General features: G+C 46.2%; 1 protein-coding gene across 1 annotated transcript in view; it reads left to right on the top strand.

Annotated features, from left to right (window-relative positions):
• The window catches only part of LOC141155527 (ran-binding protein 3-like), an 87,743-nt gene extending 63,417 nt beyond the window's left edge, over positions 1–24,326 (top strand). The window contains 5 exon segments of the mRNA XM_073642423.1: positions 3,361–3,481; positions 18,857–18,999; positions 23,804–23,965; positions 23,967–23,985; positions 24,070–24,326. Coding sequence (XP_073498524.1) covers positions 3,361–3,481; positions 18,857–18,999; positions 23,804–23,965; positions 23,967–23,985; positions 24,070–24,113 — 489 coding nt within the window. The 3' untranslated portion in view covers positions 24,114–24,326.
• The last annotated feature ends 912 nt before the right edge of the window (positions 24,327–25,238 follow it).

The following is a 25,238-nucleotide window of genomic DNA, read 5'->3' as shown; positions in this document are numbered from 1 at the left end:
CTCACTAACAAAGGGGAAATCCTTTCTCACGAGTCAATGGAATGTTCTGACCACCGATGCGAGCCTGACATGTTGGGGTGCGGTACACCTACACCACAGAGCACAGGGCAAGTGGTCCCCAACAGAAGCGACCATGCCCATCAACATCTTGGAAATTCGTGCCATTCTCCTGGCGTTGAGAGCCTTCCATCACTTAGTGGCAGCCTCTAACATCAGAGTACAGTCAGACAATGCCACGGCTGTGGCATATGTAAATCACCAAGGGGGGACCTGCAGCGCCCAGGTAATGCGAGAAGTGACACACATTCTCCACTGGGCGGAAGACACAGGTTCGGTTCTCTCTGCGGTCCACATTCCGGGGGTAGACAACTGGGAAACAGACTTCCTCAGCCGGCAGGGAATGGACTCGGGAGAGTGGTCTCTCCATCCCAAAGTTTTTCACCAGATCTGCCATCGCTGGGGGACTCCAGACGTGGACATGATGGCATCCCACTTCAATGCCAAAGTCTCCAACTTCATGGCCAGAACACACGACCCACGGTTGTTGGGAGCGGACGCCCTGGTTCAGGACTGGATCCAGTTCCAGCTCCTGTACATTTTTCCACCTCTCCCCCTAATATGCAGAGTGGTGAGGAAGATCAAGCAAGAGGGAGTTCCAACCATCGTCATCGCACCAGACTGGCCCAGAGTGTCTTACAGTCCCAGCAAAGTGGATGAGAGTTATAGAAATCTCCTACCCACTGTGCTTTTTATAGAGTTATAGAATCATAGAAAGTTAGAGTTGGAAAGGACCTACAGGGTGATTGTGTCCAACCCCCTGCTCAATGCAGGATTCACTAAACCATCTCTGAAACCTGCACACAAAAACACAAGTAACCTAATTTATATAATAGGTGCAGAAATTCCACAGCGTCAAAAACTCAGCAATGAGAAACAGTTGTTTTAAGAAGCTTCAGCTTTTGACATATTTATTAGCTAGAAATTTTTAATCATTCACAATGAAAACCAAGTTGGTATTGTTATAATAATGCATATTAAACATTTTATTTATTCTTCCTAAATATGCTATTTTTATTTTTTAAAAGCTTGTTTTGTGGTTTAGAGTTCCATTTTTGCACTTTTTTCATTTTTTCCTCCCCTTCTACCAAGAACCAGAAGAGTTTTTTAGGTGCAGATTACATGTTTAAAGGGAATCTGTCAGCAGGTTTTTGCTACCTCATCTCAGAGCAGCCTGATGTAGGCAAATAGAAGCTGGATCCAATGATTTACTGGGCGCAGCCTTTCTCACACAATCAGAGCTTTTAGGTTTAGCAATGAAGCAGAGCTGAGAGAGCTAACCCTGCCCACACCAGGCTTTCTATGTACAATGTCCATAGACAGTGAGGTGCCTATCACAGGAGAGGGCATTGTCAGACCAGGAGGCTCAGGCTCCTGAGTCACAACAATGATAAGCTCATGGTGCTAAAACAATCATTAAAGGCAAACAAAACCTAGGAGCTTTACTGAAATCTGTGTTTTAACCCTTAGTGTGTGTGTGTCTGAGATATTAGCAAGCAAAGCATTTGGCACCTGATGAGTTAACCTTTAGGCTATGTGCCCACGATGCAGAAATGCTCAGGATTTTTTCCTGAGCGTTTCTGCATCTCCCTGGCAGAAAAAACACATGCGGATTGTACATGCGTTTTCCTGCTAGGGACATGCGGACGTGAAGCGTTCTTCACATGCATTTCCGCATGCGGGTTGACAAGCGCTTTTCAAGCGATTTTAGCATCACTTGCAAAGTGCTTGTCAACTTGGTCACACTATATAAATCCATGCAAACGGCATGGATTTATATAGTGTGACCCGAGAGAATGTCAAAAAATAAATATATACTTACCTTCTGGTGGCCCCCGCAGTCTTGATTCCCTCCGTTCTCCCTTGCCGGCAGCGGTACACTGAAGGACCTGCCGACGTCAGCGTCGCGTGACCCGTCACATGACTATAACGTCAGCGCAGGTCCTTCAGTCCATCGCGAACTGCCGGAAAGTGAAGACAAGGAGAGCGGGGGACGTCAGAAGGTAAGTATAGATTTATTTTTTATTTTATTCTTTTTTTTTTTTTTTTTTACAGTTTTCTATGGTACACAGGTCCGGAGGAGAGTCTCCTCTCCTCTAGACCTGGGTACAATCCGCACATTAGAACGCGTGGAATGCACATCTACATATACAGTGATGCGTAATCCATTCGATCTAATGCCAGTCAATGGCGGCGAAAACGCAGCACTTCCGCAAAATAATTGGTAGTTCTGCGTTTTTTTCCGCAATGATAATCTGCAGCGGAAATTTCTGCGGCATGTGCACAACACATGCGGATTATCATTGGGGAACGTGGCAGGCCTTCTACCATGCGTTTTTTAAGCGTTTTTTGCCGCTGCGGAAACGCTTAAAAAACGCATCGTGGGCACACAGCCTTAAGGCTACTGTCCCACTATCAGTATTCGGTCAGTATTTTTTCTCAGGAGTGGGAGCCAAAACCAGGTGGGGAACAATCAGAGAAAAGGTATAATAAATGCAGAATTGGTGCACTTGTTTCTATCACCCACTCCTGGTTTTGGCTCCCACTCCTGAGAAAAAATACTGACCAAATACTGATAGCGGGGCCTTGGCCTAAGTCTAAGTGTGTGTTATCAGATAACCACTCCATACAAGGAGAAGAAGTAGCACACCCTCAGTGACAAGTATCGAACACCACCCACCTGGACTTACCATAGTATTTGGCATTTAAGGGTTAACTTTAGTTATCGCCTAAATGGAGAGGCAAACTTGTATAAAAAATAAATATTCTGCTCTTCAGCCACTATTACATGCTGTGTCCAGCTCAACGTGAAAGGTCCTCTAAAGCAGATTTGTCAAGCTTTCTCAATACAAAACCTATATAAGTAAGTAGATATTGGACCTGATGAAAAGCCATGTCAGTGGCTGTGTAATTATACCAGCCTCATCAGTACATGTAAAAATGAATGGTAAAAGTAGACCATAAAAACGTGTCCATAATGTTTGATTCGGGAATATTCAGACAATTCTGCAGGCTGATTGTTTTGTACAAATCCATCCATTTTTGGCTGGTGAACTGGTCAGTTTGCTAATCTTTGGGCTCGATACATCAAGACCTGCGTTGTCCAGCTTGGTCTTGGAGGTCTTGGCTGGAGCTAGACGCACCTGATTCACAAAGAGGTGTACGCCACAACATTAGACAAAGTAGGAGCAAATGAAATGGAAAGGGTACGGGAGAAATTACTAGGAAACCAATGTTAGTGATATTTAATTGTTATATAAATGTACGCTTACAGTTTTTCCATCTTGTCTGCCTTCTCCTTAGATTCAGTGCAAGCTGTTCGTATTTGATAAAACGTCACAATCTTGGGTAGAGAGAGGCAGAGGTCTTCTAAGACTCAATGACATGGCCTCTACAGAAGACGGCACATTGCATTCTAGACTTGGTGAGTTATTCTAATTGATTGTTAATAACTGTTGAAGATATTTATACTGAGACAACAATGTATGGTAAAAACACTTTATCTGAGACTTGTTACCTTTGCTCCATTCAGCTTTTCTGGTTTCTACTTTAACTCCTTAAAGACCCATGTGTGTTTGTGTTTTGCACCAATAGGACCTGACAGTATTTTTTACAAAGTATAGAAAAACGGGGAAACACATTTAAGTGGGGGACATAAAATTTTAATTTCGCCAGTGTTTTTTTTTTTTTTTTTACATTTTTATGGCATTCATTGTGCAGTAAAAATGGCCTAACATGATTCGTCAGGTCTGATTACGGTAATATCAGACTTGTATAGTTTTTTTCATATTTTGGGATTTAAAAAGCATTTTTTAGCATTTCAATATTGGTCAGAGAAAATTCAGAAATTTACATATGTTTCAATAAGAGGGTTTGTTTTTCATGAGGCAAGCTGTGTCTTCTTTATTGATACCATTTTGGCGTACACATGGTATATTGATCACTTTAGAATTTTTTTGGGGAGGGGCGGGGGGTGAGTGCAGCAACCGAAAACTGGCTTTATTCACTTTGATTTATTTTTTCTTTTGTTTACTGATTAATGCCTTTTCTAGATCCTTTACGGACTTGATGTTGCCATGTGTTGTTTTTTTTTTGTTTTTTTTAACCTGGAAAAGAGGGGTGATTCAAATGTTTAAATAGTTTTTATATATCTTCAGGCAATTTTTCTTCACTTTTTTTTTTTTAGCAGCCTTAGCGGACTTGAACCTGAGGTTGTTTGATGGCTTGTTCTCTATGCTACAGTATTGCAGTATATAAAAGAAATGACCATCTCTTGAGAAACCAACCTGCGGTTGGGAGTACAAATATGGTGGCAAGATGGGGGACAATTTCAGGGAGCCCCCAGCTTTAATTGCACACTATGAGTACACAGTAATTGTGGATACCCCACCATGGTTAGGCCAGTTAAATGGTTATTCATCAAAAAAACATGTATTCTCCCTAGGTTGGGGGATAATTTGCTGATCGCTGGGGGTATGACCACTGGAACCCCTAGTGATGTCGAGATCAGTTCTACAGAACCCCGATAAAAGCACTTTCCAGCACCATCTTAATGGCCCCTTAGTGACCAAGCCAAATTTTTCAAATCTGATATTTGTCAGTTTATCTGGAGATAACTCTGGAATGTTTGCACATATCCCAGTGATTTTTAAGATTTTTTTTTTGTGACACATTCTTTGATAATGGTAAATTTAGGTCAATATATTTTTCGTTTATAAAAATATCAGAAATTTGATAAATTTAAAAAGTTTGTGAATTGCAATAACAACCATCAGGACCACACAATCATAATCTCAGGGTGCAGATGGGGTTAAAGAGGGAGCCCCCACATTCTGTTAACCATCTAGATTCTGTAGTCACTATTGGCAACAGCATCTAAGGGGTTATATACAGGTGCCTTCTGGACGTCTGTCAAGTCAGCAGTCTTCCCCATGATTGTGGAGCCTACTGAAACAGGCTAAGGGACCTTTTTAAACGCTTAGGAAGCCTTTGCCGGTGTTTTTTGTTAATTATTCTAATTTACTGAGATAATGACTTTTGTGTTTTCATTGGCTGTAAGCCATAATCATCAACATTAACAGAAATAAACACTTGAAATAGATCACTCTGTTTGTAATGACTCTATATAATATATGCGTTTCACTTTTTGTATTGAACTGAAATAAATGAACTTACTCTGTCGCCTCATTGGGGGGACACAGGACCATGGGTGTTATGCTGCTGTCCACTAGGAGGCGACACTATGCATAATCTGAAATAGATTAACCGTGACTCCTCCTCTGCAGTATACACCCCTGGACAGCATCAGCCTTCTCCAGTTTTTGCTTAGTGTCGCATAGGAGGCACACCTAAAATTTTTACTCAGTTTTCACCGACGGGATTACAGATGAAGAAAAGTGGGTCTACTACGAGACTCCCGGCATGGCTCCTTCCTCGGTTCCTTATTATGGGGTGCACGGTTGAAGTCGAGTTGGCTATTCCCCATGTCGCTCCTTCCCCAGCCCCTCGGGTGCTGGTTCGAAGTCGAGACCCCCCTCCTTCCCCAATTCCTTTTGGTTTCTGGGTTGAGGTCGAGGCGAGGATATAGCCCCCTGATGGTGACAACAGCACCTCCCTAATCTCCCCCTGGGGGTAGTATTAGGTTAAAACGCCTCAGGTAGGGCCTGTACAGGCAGCAGCTCCCAGCAGCCAGCACACTACGGCTGAATCCAGGGACCCCAGCCTTGCTGCGGGCTCCTGTCGGGGCCGGGGGGGAGTGCAGGCAGAACACAACAGAGGCATAGGCCTCCCTGCGCCCTGTTTCTGCGGCAGCACCAGCTCTACGGTGCCTCAGGGAGACTCTTCACAGGGCCCCCCCCCCCCCTTCCGTTTGTACCCCACCGCTATCCTGCCTTTAAATCCAGGGGGGGGGGGGGGGGTTCAGATCCGGCCCCCTCCCTGACTTCTGCACCGGCCTGCAGTCCCTTTGGGCATCAGGCATCTAATTTAGGCCGCGGTTTCGGCCCGCCACCTCCTTTCCCCGGCCTGCCCCCCGGATGACAAATATGACACTCTACAGTATCATAGAGGGAGCGGATCGAGACTGAAAGGGCGCGATTTCACACAATTCTGCCGTCCTTTTCAGATCTCCGCCCCCCTTCTTTCTTAACTTTACTCCGACGGTCATTATCTGCTGCAGGATAAGGGACACCAGCCAGTCTCCGGGGGGCACAGGACTGTGGATCTTTGGCGCTGGACCTAGGGGCACACTGGTGGGATAAGATCACAGCTGGAGCTCTTCCTCGGCTGTGAGTCCATTATTCCTTATAGGCTCCTCTGCATAGCAACCCCTGTAGGGCCCTCTGCATAGCCACCCCAGTGCACTATGCCGGGCTCAAGGTCCAAGAGAACCAGGCAGGACTGCTATTATGCACTCTGTACAGCCTGCAGCAATACTCTCCCAAGTGGCAGCACGTACCCGCACTGCCAGGACTGCACCCAAACTACTGTGCCAGAGCCCCAAGAAGCCCCTGCCAATGTTTCGGTGTCTAATGCCACGCCAGAATGGGTCACTCAGATGTCGCAATCTATGACGCAGTCTATAGATAACCTAACCCCCACATTGCTTCAGGCTCTGCAGAGTCATGCCTCGGCTATGAACACTACCCAGCAAAGGGAAGGCTCGACTCAGGGACATGACGACCCGGGCACATCCACGTCTAGGTCAGGACGCAAGCGGACCCACAGGTCACCATCATCTGCGTCATCCCATAGCACACGGTCATCCCCTTCTAGCGAGAGACACCGTAGTTCCAGGTCATCTAGACCGTCCCCTACCAGGGACAGACAATGTAGTTCTCCGCAGCTATCCCTGACCAGAGAAGGCCGCCACCCTGGTTCATCCAGCAGGAGACACCTTAGCGATACACAGGATTCGGAAGGCATCTGTGATTCCGACTCAGACAAGGAAACTGAAGGGTCTCTGATCCCAATCCCCCGTAGCAATACAGTTCTAGTTGAGGATGTAATCTCGTCTATCCATTGGGTGCTGGACATTTCTGAACCGCCCCCGGAGGCACCACAACACAAGATTTCCTTTGAAGGAGTTCTGAAGCAGCCTCTGATCACCCAGAGTTTAAGTTGATCCTTAAAAAGCAGTTCTCGCACCCTGAGAAGAAGTTTACCAATCGCAAATATGTGGAGGTGTGGTACCCCTTCCCACAGGAAACCACCAAGGAATGGACAGATCCACCCGAAGTGGATCCCCCAGTCTCTAGGCTAGCAGCACAGTCACTCCTTTCACTGCCAGATAGCTCAACCCTCAGGGACACAGCAGACCGGCAGGTAGAACGAATGGCTCGTTCAATTTTCGAGGCCGCCTCCCTGGCTCCCGTGTTCGCTTCAGTTTGGGCTGCCAAGACCTTCCTGGCTTGGGCCCAAAATTTACAAGCTGGCCTCCAAGTATCTGCTCCTGAGCTGTCGGACCAAGCAGTTCAAATAGCAGTTGTAGCAGATTACATGCTTCATGCAGCTCTGGATTCTGCAACGGGTGCAGTGGGGCTAGCATCAAACGCCATCACGATTCGGCGTATCCTCTGGCTGCAGGAATGGAAAGCAAACGCAGCCTCAAAGAAGTCCCTCACGCACCTCCCGTACCTCAGTGGTCGACTTTTTGGTGAACAGTTGGACACGATAATATCCAACGCCACCGGGGGTAAGAGTACCTCTCTCCCCCAACTGAAGCCCAAACGCACTTACAAGAAGCGTAACCAAACTCGATTCCGATCCTTTCGGAACTCTTCGGGCTGGTCCGTCTCGCGGCCAGCACAAAATAGCAACTGCCCCCTACACAGGGACAACTCGCAGTCGACACAAAAGTCGGACAAGACCCAACAGTCAAAAGCAGGCCAGTCAAAGCTTAAAGGAGGAAAATCTCAGACTTCCTCCTCATCATGACTCTCGGACTCCAGAAGACACCCCACCTGTAGGTGGCCAACTTTCGCTCTTTCATCAAGTCTGGCTGCCTATTATAGAAGACAGGTGGGTCAGGGAACTAGTGTCTTCGGGATACAAGATAGCCTTCACTTCCAACCCACCAAACAGACTCTTTCTTTCTGTTCCCCCAAAACCGCCAGCCAAGGCTTGTGCCTTCCGCCAAGTGGTCTTCTCGCTTCTTCAAGCAGGAGTCATAGTACCGGTCCCCGCGGCCGAGCGCTTCCGAGGGTTCTACTCCAATTTATTCGTAGTCCCCAAGAAAGGAGGCGGCGTGCGACCCATACTGGACCTTAAACAGCTCAACAAATATGTACGGGTACGTCACTTCTGCATGGAGTCCCTTCGGTCCTTCATTGCGTCCATGGAAAAGGGAGAATTTCTCGCCTCCATAGACATACAAGACGCATACCTGCATATACCAATTGCACCCGCCCATCAGAGATTTCTCAGGTTCGCAATCGACCCGGACCACTACCAGTTCGTAGCTCTCCCGTTCGGACTCGCCACGGCTCCCAAAGTGTTTACCAAAGTCATGGCAGCCACCGTGGACGTCCTGCACTCCAGAGGCATAGTAGTCGTTCCATACCTGGACGATCTCCTTATCAAGGCTCCCACCTTCAAGGACTGCGAGCTCAGCGTCTCTATCACAATCGACACTCTGAGTCGCCTGGGCTGGTTAGTCAACCTACAAAAGTCATCACCAACCCTGAGTCAGTCTCTGACCTTCCTGGGAATGCTATTCAACACCTTCAGGGGTCTAGTGCTCCTTCCCAAGGACAAGGCACTGCCTCTTCGTCTAGGAGTTCGCACTCTCCTCAGCAAACCCCATCGATCTCCGGTTTGCCATGAGAGTCCTCGGCAGGATGGTGGCGGCAATAGAAGCGGTCCCATTTGCCCAGCTTAACCTCAGGCCTCTCCAACTACCCATCCTCAAGTCATGGGAAGGTAAGGCTGAGTTCACACGATGCGTTTTTAATGCGTTTCCGCAGCGTTTTTGCAGTTGCGTAAACGCCGCGGAAACGCATTAAAAACGCATGGTAGAAGGGCAGCAATGTTCCCCAATTGAAATCCACATGTGCTGTGCCCATGATGCGGATTTTTCCGCAGCGTAAACGCTGCGCTCAAAAATCCGCAGCATGTCAATTAATTTTGCGTAAATGCGGCGTTTTCGCCACCATTGACTTGCATTAGAACGCGCTAATTCCGCAAGACTTCTTTTGTACTTGCGCTATTGGCGCGTTCTAATGTGCGGATGGTACCCGAGTGTGGAGGAGAGGAGAGTCTCATCCACAACCAGGTACCATTAAAAAAGCTGTAAAAAAAGAATAAAATAAAAAATAAATGTGTACTTACCTTCTGTCGGCCCGCGCACCGCTCCTGCTTGGTTCCCGGCACTTGGCAGTGAGTTGAAGGACCTGCGCTGACGTCAGAGTCATGTGACGGGTCACGTGGCGCTGACGTCGGCAGGTCTTTCAATTCAAAGTTGCCGGCGAGGGAGAACGGATTGAGCAGGACAGCGCAGGCCATCGGAGGGTAAAGTATACATTTATTTTTTATTTTTACCATTCTCTCGGGTCACACTATATAAATCCATGCAGGTTGCATGGATTTATATATATAGTCTTCAAGCACTTTCCAGGTGATGCTAAAATCGCCTGGAAAGCGCTTGTCAATCCACATGCGGAAACGCATGTGGAAACTCATGTGAATCCGCATGTATTCCGCAGGAAAAAATCATGCACAATCTGCATGCGTTTTTTCTGCCAGGGAGATGCAGAAATGATGCAGAAATTTTCTGCTTCATTTCTGCATCGTGTGCATATACCCTAACCCTTTTTCTCTCGACAGGGAGTGCCAGCTGACGTCATCAACCAGGAGGTCCCTGCACTGGTGGCTCAAGCCAACCTCACTAACAAAGGGGAAATCCTTTCTCACGGGTCAATGGAAGGTTCTGACCACCGACGCGAGCCTGACGGGTTGGGGTGCTGTACGCCTACACCACAGGGCAAGTGGTCCCCAGCGGAAGCAACCATGCCCATCAACATCTTGGAAATTCGTGCCATCTTCCTGGCATTGAGAGCCTTCCATCACTTACTGGCAGCCTCTCACATCAGAGTACAGTTGGACAATGCCACGGCTGTGGCATATGTGAATCACCAAGGGGGGACCCGCAGTGCCCAGGCGATGCGAGAAGTGACACACATTCTCCACTGGGCGGAAGACACAGTTTCGTTTCTCTCTGCGGTCCACATTCCGAGTGTGGACAACTGGGAAGCAGACTTCCTCTGCCGGCAAGGAATGGACTCGGGAGAGCCAAGTGTCAGCTTTCTCAGTGCTTTTTCAGAGGTGCATTGCTAACAAGCCGCAAGTAAGGACATTTCTTCAGGGAGTTTCCCGATTGGTTCCCCCCTACAGACAACCACTAGAAACGTGGGACCTCAACCTGGTGCTGACAGCATTGCAGGAAACACCCTTTGAACCCCTTAGGGAAGTCCCACTCCGCCTTCTATCCCAGAAAGTGGTTTTCCTGGTGGCAATCACTTCGCTACGCAGGGTGTCTGAACTGACAGCACTCTCCTGCTGATGGCCCTTCCTGGCTTTTTACCAGGACAAGGTAGTTCTCCGTACGGTCCCATCCTTCCTTCCGAAGGTTGTGTCCAACTTCCACCTCAATGAGGAAATTTCACTGCCATCCCTCTGTCCGGTCCCGGTTCATAGAGTGGAGAAGGCTCTGCATACGCTAGACCTTGTCAGGGCATTGCATATCTATGTGTCTAGGACTGCGCCCTTCCGGAAGTCTGATTCTCTTTTCCTTCTTCTGGAAGGCGGCCGCAAGGGTCTACCAGCTTCCAAAGCTACCCTTGCCAGGTGGATCAAATCCACCATACAAGAGGCCTACCGCCTCAAAAATTCTCCTCTTCCAGCAGGCATTACGGTACACTCTACACGTGCGTTAGGGGCCTCCTGAGCCATTCGGCACCAGGCATTACGGCACAACAAGTGTGTAAGGCAGCCACCTGGACTAGCCTACACACGTTTACCAAACACTACAGGGTTCATACCCAGTCCTCAGCAGACGTGAGCCTGGGTAGACGTGTTCTGCAGGCGGCGGTACCCCAATTGTAGGGGCCTGTCTACACAATATTCGTCCATTGCTACCCACCCAGAGACTGCTTTGGGACGTCCCATGGTCCTGTGTCCCCCAATGAGACGACAGAGTAAAGGAGATTTTTGTGTACTCACCGTAAAATCTCTTTCTCTTAGCCTCTAATTGGGGGATACAGCTCCCACCCTGTCGCCCGTTCCGGGCTGTTGTTATGTTGAGTTCTCATATTGTTTTTTTTTTTGAGCTCGTACATAGTTGCCTTCTTATAGGCATGTTTATGTTATCCATGTTACGTTCCTCCTACTGCTTTTGCACAAAACTGGAGAAGGCTGATGCCGTCCAGGGGTGTATACTGCAGAGGAGGAGCCACGGTTAATCATTTTCAGATTATGCATAGTGTCGCCTCCTAGTGGACAGCAGCATAACACCCATGGTCCTGTGTCCCCCAATTAGAGGCTAAGAGAAAGAGATTTTACGGTGAGTACACAAACATCTCCTTTTTTGATGATATTCTAATTTAGTGAGATGCACCTGTAGGTATGGTCCATGCTAACACCGATTGTGGCTGATACAGCTGGGTGTCTGCTATAGTGGACAGCTGCTGCATTTTCACCCATCGGGAAATGCTGTTCACTTATATCTCAAATCAGTAAAAAGACTTAATAGGTTAAATGTCAGACTGACTGTGGCAATTAAGTGGTTAAACAGCAGTGATTTGAGCGCTGATCACTGCTGTTAGAGGCAGGGGCTAGCTATATAACAGTCTGCACCTGCTATGTGTAGCTAGCACAGCTCTTGAGCTCACTCTATACATCCAAAATCATGCATCACCTGTTCAATGTTATGGTGGGTCACTTACTTTTTCCTCCTTGCACTTGGTGTTTACACTGAGTATAATACTTGAATAGTATTAAGGTTTGTGTCACTAGTTTACTGAGAGTCAGTTTGTCTATCACAGACCACATTATATTAGTAATCAATCAAGAGATCTAGGTAACGCCATATACTTTTTCTTGGAACTGTATTCGGCAATGCTTACACCACGTTTTTCTATACGGCTGATGTCTCCTATATCCAGACATATATATATTTTTTTGTTTGTTTAAAACAATGGAAGTCTACGGTATCCAACTCTATCCAACCTGTTATTAGTATACATTTTTCTCTATCGCTTCATTGGGGGACACAAGAAACCATGGGTGTATGCTGCTGCCACTAGGAGGCTGACACTAGGCAGAAAAAAAGGCTAACTCCTCCCCAGCAGGCTACATCCACACTGGGAGTGAACTAACCAGTTTTTGCTTAGTGTCCAAGGAGGCAAGACATGGGTCTTCATTCAGACCCGTCTCTACCATCTTGTTGTGTTTTATTAATGTTTTTCCTTTCTTTTTCAGATACAGCTTGTGACTTCGGGCAACAGGGTGTAACAGCTCACCCTGATTTCCCACCTTTTGGGACAGAGAGAACAATGTGGTGTCGCCCACATCGTCCACTCTCTTGTCTAACAGTCAGGACCCTTTTTTTCCCCTAACTCTTCCGAACCTTTTTGGGGTGACTTGTGGCGGATGGTCCTGCCTTTCCCCACCCCAGCCCCCTCCTCGGAGCAGGCTGGGAGAAAGACGGTGATCACTAGTCAGTGATCCTCTCCTCACCCAGGGTTGACACCGTCTTTTGCACCGCCGGGAACTGCGGCGGTGCGGGAAGGAAGACGTTCCTATTCCAGCGAACCCCCCCCTCAACCGGGGGTCTCCTGATGCCGTCTTCAGGACTGTGAAGGAGTCGGGGCCTCTCCAGAAAACAGGTACCCTCCTTTCTACAATCCTTTCTTCAGGTGGCAGGAGCTCCACAGGACAGCCAGCTGGAAACTGTTCCCGGTCTAACTGGGTTGATACCTCAGTGGTTAGTGCACTGGTTTCTGGTCACAGAATTGTGGGTTCAGGTCCCATCAGAGAACAGTGACTTTCCTCATTGCCAGCCCTCTTTCAAAATTTAGGCCCTGGCTTCGGCCTAGTTCCATTCACACGCCCTCACACCCCATGCGCCATTAGCCCCTCAGAGCTACGGACACTTCCTAACCCCTTTTTTCTATCCAATCCCTGCTGTTTTTTCTTTTCCTCAGCGCGGGCTCTCTGTGCGCCCTTTTTCGACTCCTCCCTCTCCCGCCGGTGCCTTTACTCGCGCGGCCTCCATCTTGGCGCCTGCCGCAGCCGGGTTCACAGCTACAGACGCTGCCCTCGCCACACCGCCAGACGCTGCCCGCGTCTCCTCGCCACCTACGGCTTCCATCGCAGCGCCAGCCGCAACCTCCATCTCGTCGCCTACCGCGGCCCCTGTCACAGCGCTAGCCCTGTCGCGTTTCCTCAACAGCTGCGGCCTCCGATCCAATGCTAGCTGCGGCCTACATCATGGCGCTAGCCGCGTCCCCTTCACCAACTGCCGCAGCTCCCTCGCCGCGCCAGCAGCAGCCGCCGGCGCCAGCTGCGGCCTACACCATGGCGCTAGCCGCGTCCCCCTCAGCGACTGCTGCAGCCCCCTCGCCGTGCCAGCATCAGCTGCCGGCGCCAGCTGCAGCCTCCGTCGCAGCACCAGCAGCGGCCTCCGTCATGGCCCCCGTCGCAGTACCAGCTGAGGGCTCCCGCACAGCTACAGCCACGCCCTCCGTCTCCCAGCCGCGGCCTCTGTCACAACGGCTCCTTGCCTCTTCAGCCTCGGCTCCTGGCACTGCTTCAACCGTTAGCCCACAGGAAATCAACACCAGGGTACCCCACATAGTATGAGGTAGGCCCAGTCCCCCTTTTTTTTCCTAAACTTCCAAATAGTTTGTGGTACATTTCATTCCACAACCATAGAGTTTGTGGTACATTTCATTCCAAAACCATAGAGTTTGTGGTAAATTTCATTCCACAACCATAGAGTTTGTGGTACATTTCATTCCAAAACCATAGAGTTTGTGGTAAATTTCATTCCAAAACCATAGAGTTTGTGGTACATTTCATTCCAAAACCATAGAGTTTGTGGTACATTTCATTCCAAAACCATAGAGTTTGTTGTACATTTCATTCCAAAACCATAGAGTTTGTTGTACATTTCATTCCAAAACCATAGAGTTTGTTGTACATTTCATTCCTAAACCATAGAGTTTGTGGTACATTTCATTCCAAAACCATAGCGTTTGTGGTACATTTCATTCCAAAACCATAGTGTTTGTGGGACGATTTCATTCCAAAACCATAGCGTTTGTGGGACGATTTCATTCCAAAACCATAGCGTTTGTGGGACGATTTCATTCCAAAACCATAGCGTTTGTGGGACGATTTCATTCCAAAACCATAGCGTTTGTGGGACGATTTCATTCCAAAACCATAGCGTTTGTGGGACAGACCATGCTAAGACTTATGGTATTAGGGTACCAATATCCATAGGTCAGCAGGAATCTCCGTGCATCGACCGCAACAACCCCAAGCACACAGTTCTCTCCGGAGCTCCCCACCACCAGGATCGAAAGCGGTATTCCGATGGTTGCCGCCTGATTGCATCCGGTTACCGACCTCACCAACCTTTGGTAGAGGTCCCTTTGCGACTGCCTAACAAGCCATCCACCTCAGCTGCTCTGATTATTCTCAAGATGTATCAGATGCTTGCTTTTACAGCAGATCACCCAGAGTTCCAGGGAGCGGGTGCCCTCCAGCCTTACGTCTGGACTCCCCTTGTTCCTACATAATCTAGGACTACTCCCATGTCTCGCTTCTCTTTCCCAGAGATAGTTTTATAGTTGGAGCTCTCCACCCTGCTACCAGAGTTGGATTCCGATCTAGACTCCATCCGGTCCCTCCAGGTCACAAGACATGATGAACAGCCCGGCATCAGCGGTCAAGCAGGCCTGAGTCAAGGACGAAGAACATCTTCCACAAAGACCAATCTCTTTTCAAGAGGGTCTCTCACCTCCAATCACGAAGAGATCTGATTGAGTGCCCTGCGAATGAGGTATACTCAGGAAATGGTGTTCAGAGTAGTTACCGTTCTGAATTCTTCTGCAGCCTACGGTTTCTGGTCAATTACCATTCTGGTACCTGCAGGGTGCCTTTCCTATAGCAGGTTACCTTCTTTATGGTACACACAGGAGTTGTTTTATGCCTCTCCATACGGACAGGTCCTCAATTCACCAATGTTGTGCCCTCACACTGTTCCTACTAGCGATAGTAAGTCAGAACCGAGGTATCTCCAGAGTTATTATTTTTATATCGGAGTAGTTGCCCATACCTTGACTGTTCGATACTTTGCCACTCTTGCAGTGCGTCAGAACACTCCACCCTCCATGTCCACACCAGTAGAGCTTCCTTTAGGGAACATACCTGGTGTTCCACCCGCTCCACGACCATACCTATGGCACGTCTACCCAGGCAAGCCACTGCCAACTCCTGCCCACTTCCTAATGGCATCAGATCTATGTGGTTGCCTATCCTGCCAACAGTCCTTTCGGACTAAGGCGGGTCAGTAACAGAGTGTTACCTCGCCACTGCTATTTAAGAACATACATGCAATAACCTCCATTACCTCTGTTTCAGAGGTTCCTTATGCATCAAAGGTCGGGTATCCTCTGCAGTTGGTCAGACCCACTAACATCTATGGACACAGCTATACAGCTGTCTCTTTTCAACGGCATAATTCCATGTAGTGCTCCAGGCACTTATCTATATCTGGTCTCTCTGTCCATTATCCCTACCAGTTCAGACCTACTACCCCCCCCTTATTAGCAGCTACAGTGTTTTTTATCCGTTTGCTGCTAACCCTGTAGTATTCGATCCACTATCCACAGCCTGTCAGTTTGTCGACACTCACCTTTTTGTTTCCTCAGGAACAGACCTCTTCAAGTCTTCAACAAATTACAGACATGGTATTACAGACCAGATGCTGTTACAGGCTCTGTTCATACCAGGGAGCAGGTCTTAGTTTGTCACGAAAATAGATTTTTCTCGTCCTGCTCTTCCTGACCGCCCCGGTTCACCCAGGCTCCGTGGGACCTACCGGTCTGATGCCTATACACGAGTTGTTGCTCCTGTTTTCTTTTTCCCTACAGTTGTCGTCAACGCCTTTCATCAGTTGGATAATCGGCTGTTTGTGGCGCTCCTCTAGGGAGACTATTCCGCATACAGGTACTCGCCTTTTTTTCCGTCACTTTCGAGGACAGAAACAGACCTTGGGTCTCTAGACGCCTTGAGACGAAACACTTTATTACCTCCTACCCGTCAGGTACCTCAGTAATGTTGTGTCTCTTGCTTAATTTTCTCTTTCGACAAGAGAACTTCCGACTTTCAGGACATCGAAGCCTTTCCTCAAGCCGGCACTATGCGGCTTAACATGTGTCCAGTCAGAAGTTTCCACTTCCAGGGACAGTTGTTGGCAGCACCCAACATTTGCAGGATGAACGGTTGGTAACGGAGCTCATCTCGAAAGACTCATCTTTGGATTCAGGATTCTGCATGCAGGTACTCTTCTTTTCTTCCTTCCTTTCGGGATTGCCACTTGTCTAGAATCAAGATGGACTATCAGTCTCCAGACGCCTTATGATGAAACACCTGATTCCACAACCTGAATCAGTCTGCCGTCTACCTGACTAGGACCTCATTAATGCCATGTCTCTTGCCGTACCTTCTGTTTCGACGAAGAGAACTTCCACCTAGCAGGATATGATGGCCGTTATTCAAACCGGTCCTGTCCAGCGTAACACGAACCAGTGGGTCTGGTGCCCCCCTTTCAGGGTCGCAGGAAGTCCGGGACCTTTCCCTTTTTCCGACTCGCTTAGGTTTAGAGCCCGTCTCATCTGTTCTAGTCGTGACTTACATACAGGGTGGAGCGCTAAATTAGATAGTCTGGTTCTTCTATCTGTACTCGATCTGTTTTTTCTTCCTCAGTTTCTCCCCTGAACGGGGACACTGCCAGTTTATCCAGAATGTTCCTATCGCTCCATGGACTGTTCGTCCTTCCTGGTCTACGGTCCACACATTCTCCTTGTACTAAACAGTATCTCCCCTCGGCCTCAGCAACGCAAATCGGTATTGGAAGGTCCCTCAGGCAGTAGTGGACCGACCTTACCTTTTGAGTACTTGTCTCTTCCAGCCCTAGGGACTGCTTTAGGACGTCCCATGGTTTCCTGTGTCCCCCAATGAAGCAATAGAGAAAAGAGGATTTTTGGTACTCACCGTAAAATCCTTTTCTCGGAGCCTTCTTTGGGGGACACAGCACCCACCCTTATTTGTGCCATTTTTGGTTCATCTTAGGGTAATCTTTTATATCTCCTTTCCTACTGCTTTCTCACAAACTGGTTAGTTCACTCCCAGTGTGGGTGTAGCCTGCTGGGGAGGAGTTAGCCTTTTTTTCTGCCTAGTGGCAGCCTCCTAGTGGCAGCAGCATACACCCATGGTTTCCTGTGTCCCCCAATGAAGGCTCCGAGAAAAGGATTTTACGGTGAGTACCAAAAATCCTCTTTTATTGCTGACTACAAAGAAGTATATTCTGCTAATAGTAATATCTAAGAGAATTGTTTATACAGGGTATCTAGGAGTGCACCACCTGTCTAAATACTTTTTGGCTGTGCAACACCAAACACAAACCTGGAAAACTGAGATGTCACTAATCCTAATCACCCAATAAAATCATTGGTGCACTTGCAGTTAAAGCCAGATAGAAGACAGTATTGCTCAGGCGCTGGTCGCCAAATTGAGGATGGGGGACGGGGCTCTGAGCTGAAGTGTGGCGCATGCATCGATCCAGTAATTGAGTCTGTGCATGCAAATTGGATGGTAATCAGCCTGAAGTGGGAGGAATGTCTGTGATCACAGACCACCAGTAGGGCAGAGCAGTCTATGTGGCATCAGCAGAGAAATGCACAGGAATAGATGGGTACAGCTAGGAATCTGGACGACATGGCTAAGAAGTTATTTGAAAGTTTACTGGACTGCACATAAAACCTTTAATGTTTTGGAAGGTAATTTCCCATAATGCTTCGGGTAGCCACTGTGAACTCACAGAATGAACTTCATTGTAACCGGTTGTTAGTAGTAGACCTGGTTATACATTAAATGAACACGTAGCCCAATGATCAAGCCTCATGTTGACCAATTTTGTCAGTTAATTTGCTCCAATATCTACTTAAATTCTCGATAGAACCTAGGCTAGTCTGAATTACAGTCTATACCCGAACATCTGAATTTGGCCTTTAAAGGAAATCTGTCATCTGGGAACAGAATGGTGTAGGGCAAGAGACCATGATTCCAGCAATGGATCACTTTACTGTATCACTTCACGGGGGGCAGCGATTTTTATAAAATCACTTTTTTCTCTGCCACAGATACACTAGTTCTCTGCATGCTTATCTTTGCATAACCACACCCCTATCGATTGGCGCCATACTGTGCATAGTCAGAAAGTTGCCAATCATTGCTGGGGGGTGCAGTTGGACCAGGTTTCCTAGTCCACTTGTGATATTCTAAAAACTAAAGCAAGCAGTTCAGTAAGTGACATCACTGGAATCAGGGCATCTGACCCTACATCATGCTGCTCTCAGATTAGGTGACAAAAAACTGGTGACAGATACCCTTTAATGTGAATCGGATATGTTTGCTGGTGTGGGTGTGATTTGTGGGGTTTTTTTTGTTTATTTGTGTATGTGCAGTATGGATCGTTCCTTTTATTAGTAGAAAATGTACCTTCTGTCCTCAGTTATGCGCACACAGGGAAGTCTGCGACTAATCCTCAACACTAAGCTCTGGGCGCAAATGCACATAGACAAAGCCAGTGAGAAGAGCATTCGAATTACTGCAATGGACTCAGAGGACCAGAGTGTTAAAGTTTTTCTCATATCGGTAAGTGTTTGCTGAGCTGATAAATTCTTTTGTTGGCTTGTCTTGGAGGTACCATAATTGTAGTACTTTTTGACTTTAGGCTATGTGCCCACGATGCAGAAATGAAGCAGAAATTTTCCTGAGCATTTCTGTATCTCCTTGGCAGAAAAACGCATGCGTTTTTTACATGCTTATTTGACGCGTATTTGCATACGTATTTGCCATGCGTTTTTCCAATGCATTGTATAGGCAAATACGCATGTAGAAACACACAAGAATTGGTCATGTCCGTATTTTTTCTGTGAGTAAAATCTGCGCAGAAAAAATACGGACCATGTGCACAGAACTTGCAGAATGTCATGGGATAAGGTATGCAATGCGTTTCTGGAGCCTTTACGCGCTGCAAATACGCACCAAAAACGCATCGTGGGCACACAGCCTTAGACCTCTTTTCTTCATTTATGTAAAAACCAAGGCTGTGACGTCTGTGTCCATTTTGGTGGAGTCGGTATAAAATGGACAGTCTCCTAAAATATACAGTGGGGCAAATAAGTATTTTATACACTGCCGATTTTCCAAGTTTTCGCACCTGCAAAGAATGGAGAGATCTGTAATTTTTATCGTAGGTACACTTCAACTGTGAAAGACAGAATCTAAATAAAAATCCTGAATATAACATTGTATGATTTTTACATAATTAATTTGCATTTTATTGCATGAAATAAGTATTTATTTGATACAATAGAAAATCAACTTAATATTTGGTACAGAAATGTTTGTTTGCAATTACAGAGGTCAGACAAGTCCTCTAGTTCTTGACCAAGTGTGCACACACTGCAGCAGGGATTTTGGCCCACTCCTCCATACAGATCTTCTTCAGACCTTTCAAGTTTCGGGGCTGTCGCTAGGTAGCATTGAGTTTCAGCTCCCTCCAAAGATTTTCTATTGGGTTTATGTCTGGAGACTGGCTAGGCCACTCCAGGACCTTGAAAGGCTTCATACGGAGCCACTCCTTAGTTGCCCTGGTTGTGTGCTTCAGGTCATTGTCATACTGGGAGACCCAGCCACAACCCATCTTCAATGCTCTTAATGAGGGGGGGGGGGGATTGTTGGCCAAAATCTCACGATACATGAACCCATCCATCCTCCCTTCAATACGGCGCAGTCCTGTCCCTTTTGCAGAAAAGCACCCTTATAGTATGATGATTCCCCCACCATGCTTCACTTTAGGATTGTGTTCTTGGGGTTGTACTCGTCCTTCTTCATCCAAACCTTGCAAGTGGAGTTGATACCAAAAAGTTATATTGTAGTCTTATCTGACCGCATGACCTTCTCCCATAACTCCTCTGGATGATCCAGATGGTCATTAGCGAACTTCAAAAGGGCCTGGATGTGTGCTGGTTTGAGCAGGGGGCCCTTGCGTGCCCTACAGGATTTTAATCCATGATGGTGTAGTGTGTTACTAACGGTAATGTTTGAGACTGGTCCCAGCTCTCTTCAGGTAATTGACCAGGTCCTTCTGTGTAGTTCTGGGCTGTTTCCTGACCTTTCTCAGAATCCTTCTTACCCCACGAGGCGAGATCCTGCATGGAGCCCTAGAACAAGGAAGATTGACAGTCATCTTGTGTTTCTTCCATTTTCTGATAATTGCGCCAACAGTTGTTGCCTTCTCAGCAAGCTGCTTGCATATTGTCCTGTAGCCCATCGCAGCCTTGTGCAAGTCTACAATTTTGTCCCTAGTGTCCTTAGACGGCTCTTTGGTCTTGGCCATGGTGGAGAGGTTGGACTGTAATCGATTGTGTGTGTGGACCGGTGTCTTATACATGTAACGAGTTCAAACAGGTGCAATAAATACAGGTAATGAGTGCAGAGTAGGAGGGCTTCTTAAAGAAAAATTAACAGGCCTGTGAGAGCCAGAATTCTTGCTGGTTGGTAGATGATCAAATACTTATTTCATGCAGTAAAATGCAATTTAATTATTTAAAAATCATACAGTTTGATTTTCTGGTTTTTATGTTTAGATTCTGTCTCTTACAGTTGAAGTGTACCTGCGATAAAAATTACAGCCCTCTCCATTCTTTGTAGGTGGGAAAATCGGCAGTGTGTCAAATACTTATTTGCCCCACTGTATAATAAATTGAGTACAGTATTTCAATGCAGAATGTGCTGTAAATGTTTTCATAAGAATTTTGGAAAGTTACGAAATGTCCTATATATGTCTGTTCTGTTCCTGATCTAAGGATTTCGGCTTTTAGTTGAGATGAATCTGCTGCACTTCATGTACATGCTCAATAGTGAGGCAGTGCTGTGGAGTTGAGAGTCAGACAAATTGAGGAGTCCGAGGTTTGGCTTACCGACTACACAGCCCCGGTTAAAACAAAACTACTTTTTTAACTTTTGACATTCTTTAAATAACTTTAAGAAAACTTTTTATTCATCATTAATTATAACGACCAATATCCACTTGTTTCTAAAGCTATTTGCACTAGTATTTTAAAGGGTTTGTCTGACAAAGACAGCCCCTTTATTTTGTTTTGCTTAACATGCAAAATGGCCTAGAACCAGTGAGCTAGTAAACCAGTTTAAAGGGTTTAGAAGAGTCCAGGAGCACGTGAGTCAGAATAACTTTTTATAGTCAAAAGCTCATGTGCAAGTTTCATGCGTCTTGACTGCATTTCTGCTGCGGAAAGTCACTAAAACGCATATTTGAATTTTCTGCATATTATTCAAGTCGAAGGGAAAAATCTGCAGAAAAATACGCTGCAGAAAAAACGCACCAAATACTCATCATGGGTATTTAGCATTATCCAACTTCAGACATCTGTCTACACTCGGAGCAACTTCAGACATCTATCTACACTCGGAGCGCGGTACATAGTGACTGGCCGCTTGTCGTATAACCCTATAAGGCTGTCAAGTTTGGGTTAGGACACCTGTGGTCAGTCTGCATCACAGGATGGAATTTTTTTTTTTTTTTAACCCCCTACTTCAGCCTTAAAGCCTGATTTAAGGGAACCTGGCACCAGTTTTTTACCATATCCGGTAAGACCACCACTTTTCAGCCCTGATATACAGCATTCTATAATGCTGTATATATGCCCCAATCCCGGCCTACAAGAAAAATACATTTTATTATACTCACCTGCGGGGTGGTCTGGGGGGCGTCGTTTGTCTTGGTCCGGTGCCTCCCTTCTTCTTGCGATATCTTACTTTGTGTGGATGACGCGTCCCTACTTCATCCATACAGTGGCTCCTGTACAGGCGTACTTCTCTACCCTGACCAGGGCAGAGCAAAGTATTGTAGTGTGCATGCACTGGAATAGGTCAAAGAGCCCCGGCGCATGCGCACTGCAGTACTTTTACTCTACCCTTATCAGGGCAGACAAGTACGCCTGCGCAGGAGCGCAATGCTGGGCAGACTGTGTGGATGATGTACGGGAGGCACAGGACCAAGACGAGCGACGCCCCTCGGACCAGACCACCCCGCAGGTGAGATTAATAAAATGTCTTTTTCTTGTCTTGCAAGTTGGATCAGGGGCTTATATACAGCATTACAGAATGCTGTATATCAGGGCTGAAAGGTGCTAGTCTTTCTTCATATGGTAAAAACCTGGTGACAGGTTCCCTTTTAAGTGTTTAATGGAGTGCTGGAGTAAGATATCCCTAATCCATTAAGACACACACCACTTATTGATTTGGGTGTACCTTACAACTGCATTATGCCTCTGCCAGAAATGTTACTCCAGCCAGGGGCTCGCATACATCTTTGGTGTAATTTACGCCACTTTAGTGAAATAAATTTTAATGAATTGGTCAAGCGGACTTCACCATGACCCATCTTTCGGCCGCTGGTGAAGCTACCCGGGTTTGGCATAAAAATGGCAACAGTTGCAATGTCACCTTTGTGGTAGATATTCAGTAGTTGGATGAGGTGGGATGTGGTGAAGCCCGCCTGGCAAATTCTTCATAATTTATCCCAATGAAGTAGCATAAATTGGGCCAAAAATGTATGCTAGCCTCCTACACAGGACTTTTATAGTGTGTGTGTGTCCTACACAGGAGTTTTATGGTGTGTGTGTTTTTTTTTTTAAGTTTTTGCTTTCTCTAGGGTTTTTTAGTATTTTCAACTGACTTAAAGTCTAGTAGGTAGTGTTTCTCCTAGGGGAGACCGCAAAGGTAGAGCTATAAGCCTGCAATGCTTCCTCAGGGGAAAAACGCATGCTAATTAGCTTTCTTGCTAAAGGGAGAAAACTCTCTTGCACCTATGTAAGTCAATGTTGACCCTATAATGATCCTTGACCAAAACTGTTTTTTCTTAAATGGAAAAACCTTCTGCAGACAATTGTTCCATCTGTGTTGAACCTTCTGTTGATCGCTTGTACAATACTCTTCAGTACTCCAGAATTAGTATGCTGTCTTTTTACTGCTCTACTATGAAGCTCTGCTTGTACAGCCGCAAAAGCTTTTAATGGAAACCCCAGCTGCTATGACAACACTATTTCGGCAATTATGTCCCAACCTTTATCAAACCACTTAGGTGCTGCAGTCACTTGACCATAGCAGCTAAGGGGTTCAACTCTAGCTCCATTCACAACAGTCACAGAACCTTCAGTATATGGACAGGGCTCAGATACTGAGATCGCTATACACATCTCATGCCAATATTCGCTGTACAAGAACACAAGCTACATAAACTTTGTATACAAATTGCTACCTGGTAGGTTTCTGCTTTTCCTTGCACTTTTTTTTATTTTCTAGTAAAATCTTAACGTTATTTTGCACCAAAAATGACATCCACATCTATAATGTATATTTATGTTTACAGGCAAGTTCTAAAGACACAGGGCAACTTTTTGCTGCAATTCATCATCGCATCCTCGCTCTTCGGAGCCGTGTGGAGCAGGAAGCTGAGGTGAAGTGTCCTGAACCAGCTAGTGAGGTCACCCAATCCAATGAGGAAGACAGTGATGATGATGTCCTTACCCCTCGCTGTTGCAGCTGCAAGTGGTGGGTAAAATCCATCAAGCACATTGATTATTAAAATGTGGCATTTGGATCACCCCTTAACCCATATTTTTCTTCTTTCTGTAGCACCTAGTGAAGAAGGAGACAAGCCACCTGTATCCAGTACATAGCAGCCATTTACCTCATTCATTGAAAGATGGTTGTCCTCACCTGGCAGGGTGACAATCCACAGATGCCCCTCTTTGTACACCTCATGGAATATTTAGGACCGGCTATTCATAACAAAGCTGGACTGAGGACACAGACTTTTACCCCCTCCCTTACCAATGAACAGTTCTATCTTTTTGTTCACTTTAAGTAAACCGGAAAAATACATTGGGTCCCCAAATATATATATATATATATATATATATATATATATATATTTATTTTTTTTATAGTGTTTTTTTGGAGGGGATCAGGGAGGTATCCAAACAATACAGTGTAGAATGCTTGAGAATAAACAGCTCATTATATTGATGAGCTGTGTGAAATCCTGTTTTTCTCCCCTGTCCTATTAACAGCTGTGCAATCTGCATTGCTTTTCCGAAATGTAACTTTGTTCTATATGCATCAGTTTTAGTTTCAATCCTGTTGCCAACCCTGTTAATGTACATATTACGTTTTGCGATCATTTGGTTGCTTTTACATTGGGATTCCAGTCCTGGACAGGAACATAGCAATTTAATGAAGATGTACAGGAACTCTTTGCCTGAATCCATTCATGTCTAAATACCATGAAATGGACGGCTTTCACATTGGAATTTAACTTCAATTACACTGACTTTTTACTAAGCTCTTAAAATAAGAGTCTTCTTCAGGACTTCATCAGTCAAATGAAAAAAGTCTCATCCTCTGTGTTAATTTCTCTTCTCCTTTTGGTAAAATTTGTTGTTGTTTTTTTTTAATTAGTTTGACATAAAAGGGGTTGTTCACTTGAAATGAAATTGATCAGATATGTTGAAAATATAAATATATACCTTATACACTTGAATTAAGAAAGTTGCCCCAGGCTCAAGATATTGGCACTGGTCCTGTATCACGCACTACCACTTCTTAGGTTCTTCACAGGAGAGCTTCCTCCCCTTTATTCTGTTGGTACATGACAAGTGCACAGTGTGAAGGGGGCTGGCTGACTACTCATTTCATTGGCTAAGCTGGCCCCCTACTTTGTCTATGCATTGGTGGCTGACATGGCTATTGAAATGAAATATCTCTCCTGCTTCTATTTCAACCCCGACTTGGAAGTGGAGCTG

This window comes from Phyllobates terribilis, unplaced genomic scaffold (genome assembly GCF_046119375.1).
Source record: "Phyllobates terribilis strain yellow unplaced genomic scaffold, ASM4611937v1 Scaffold_1__5_contigs__length_1240528914, whole genome shotgun sequence".
NCBI lineage: Eukaryota > Metazoa > Chordata > Amphibia > Anura > Dendrobatidae > Phyllobates > Phyllobates terribilis.
Note: the sequence above shows the minus strand (reverse complement) of the source record. Positions and strands in the feature narration are given on the sequence as shown.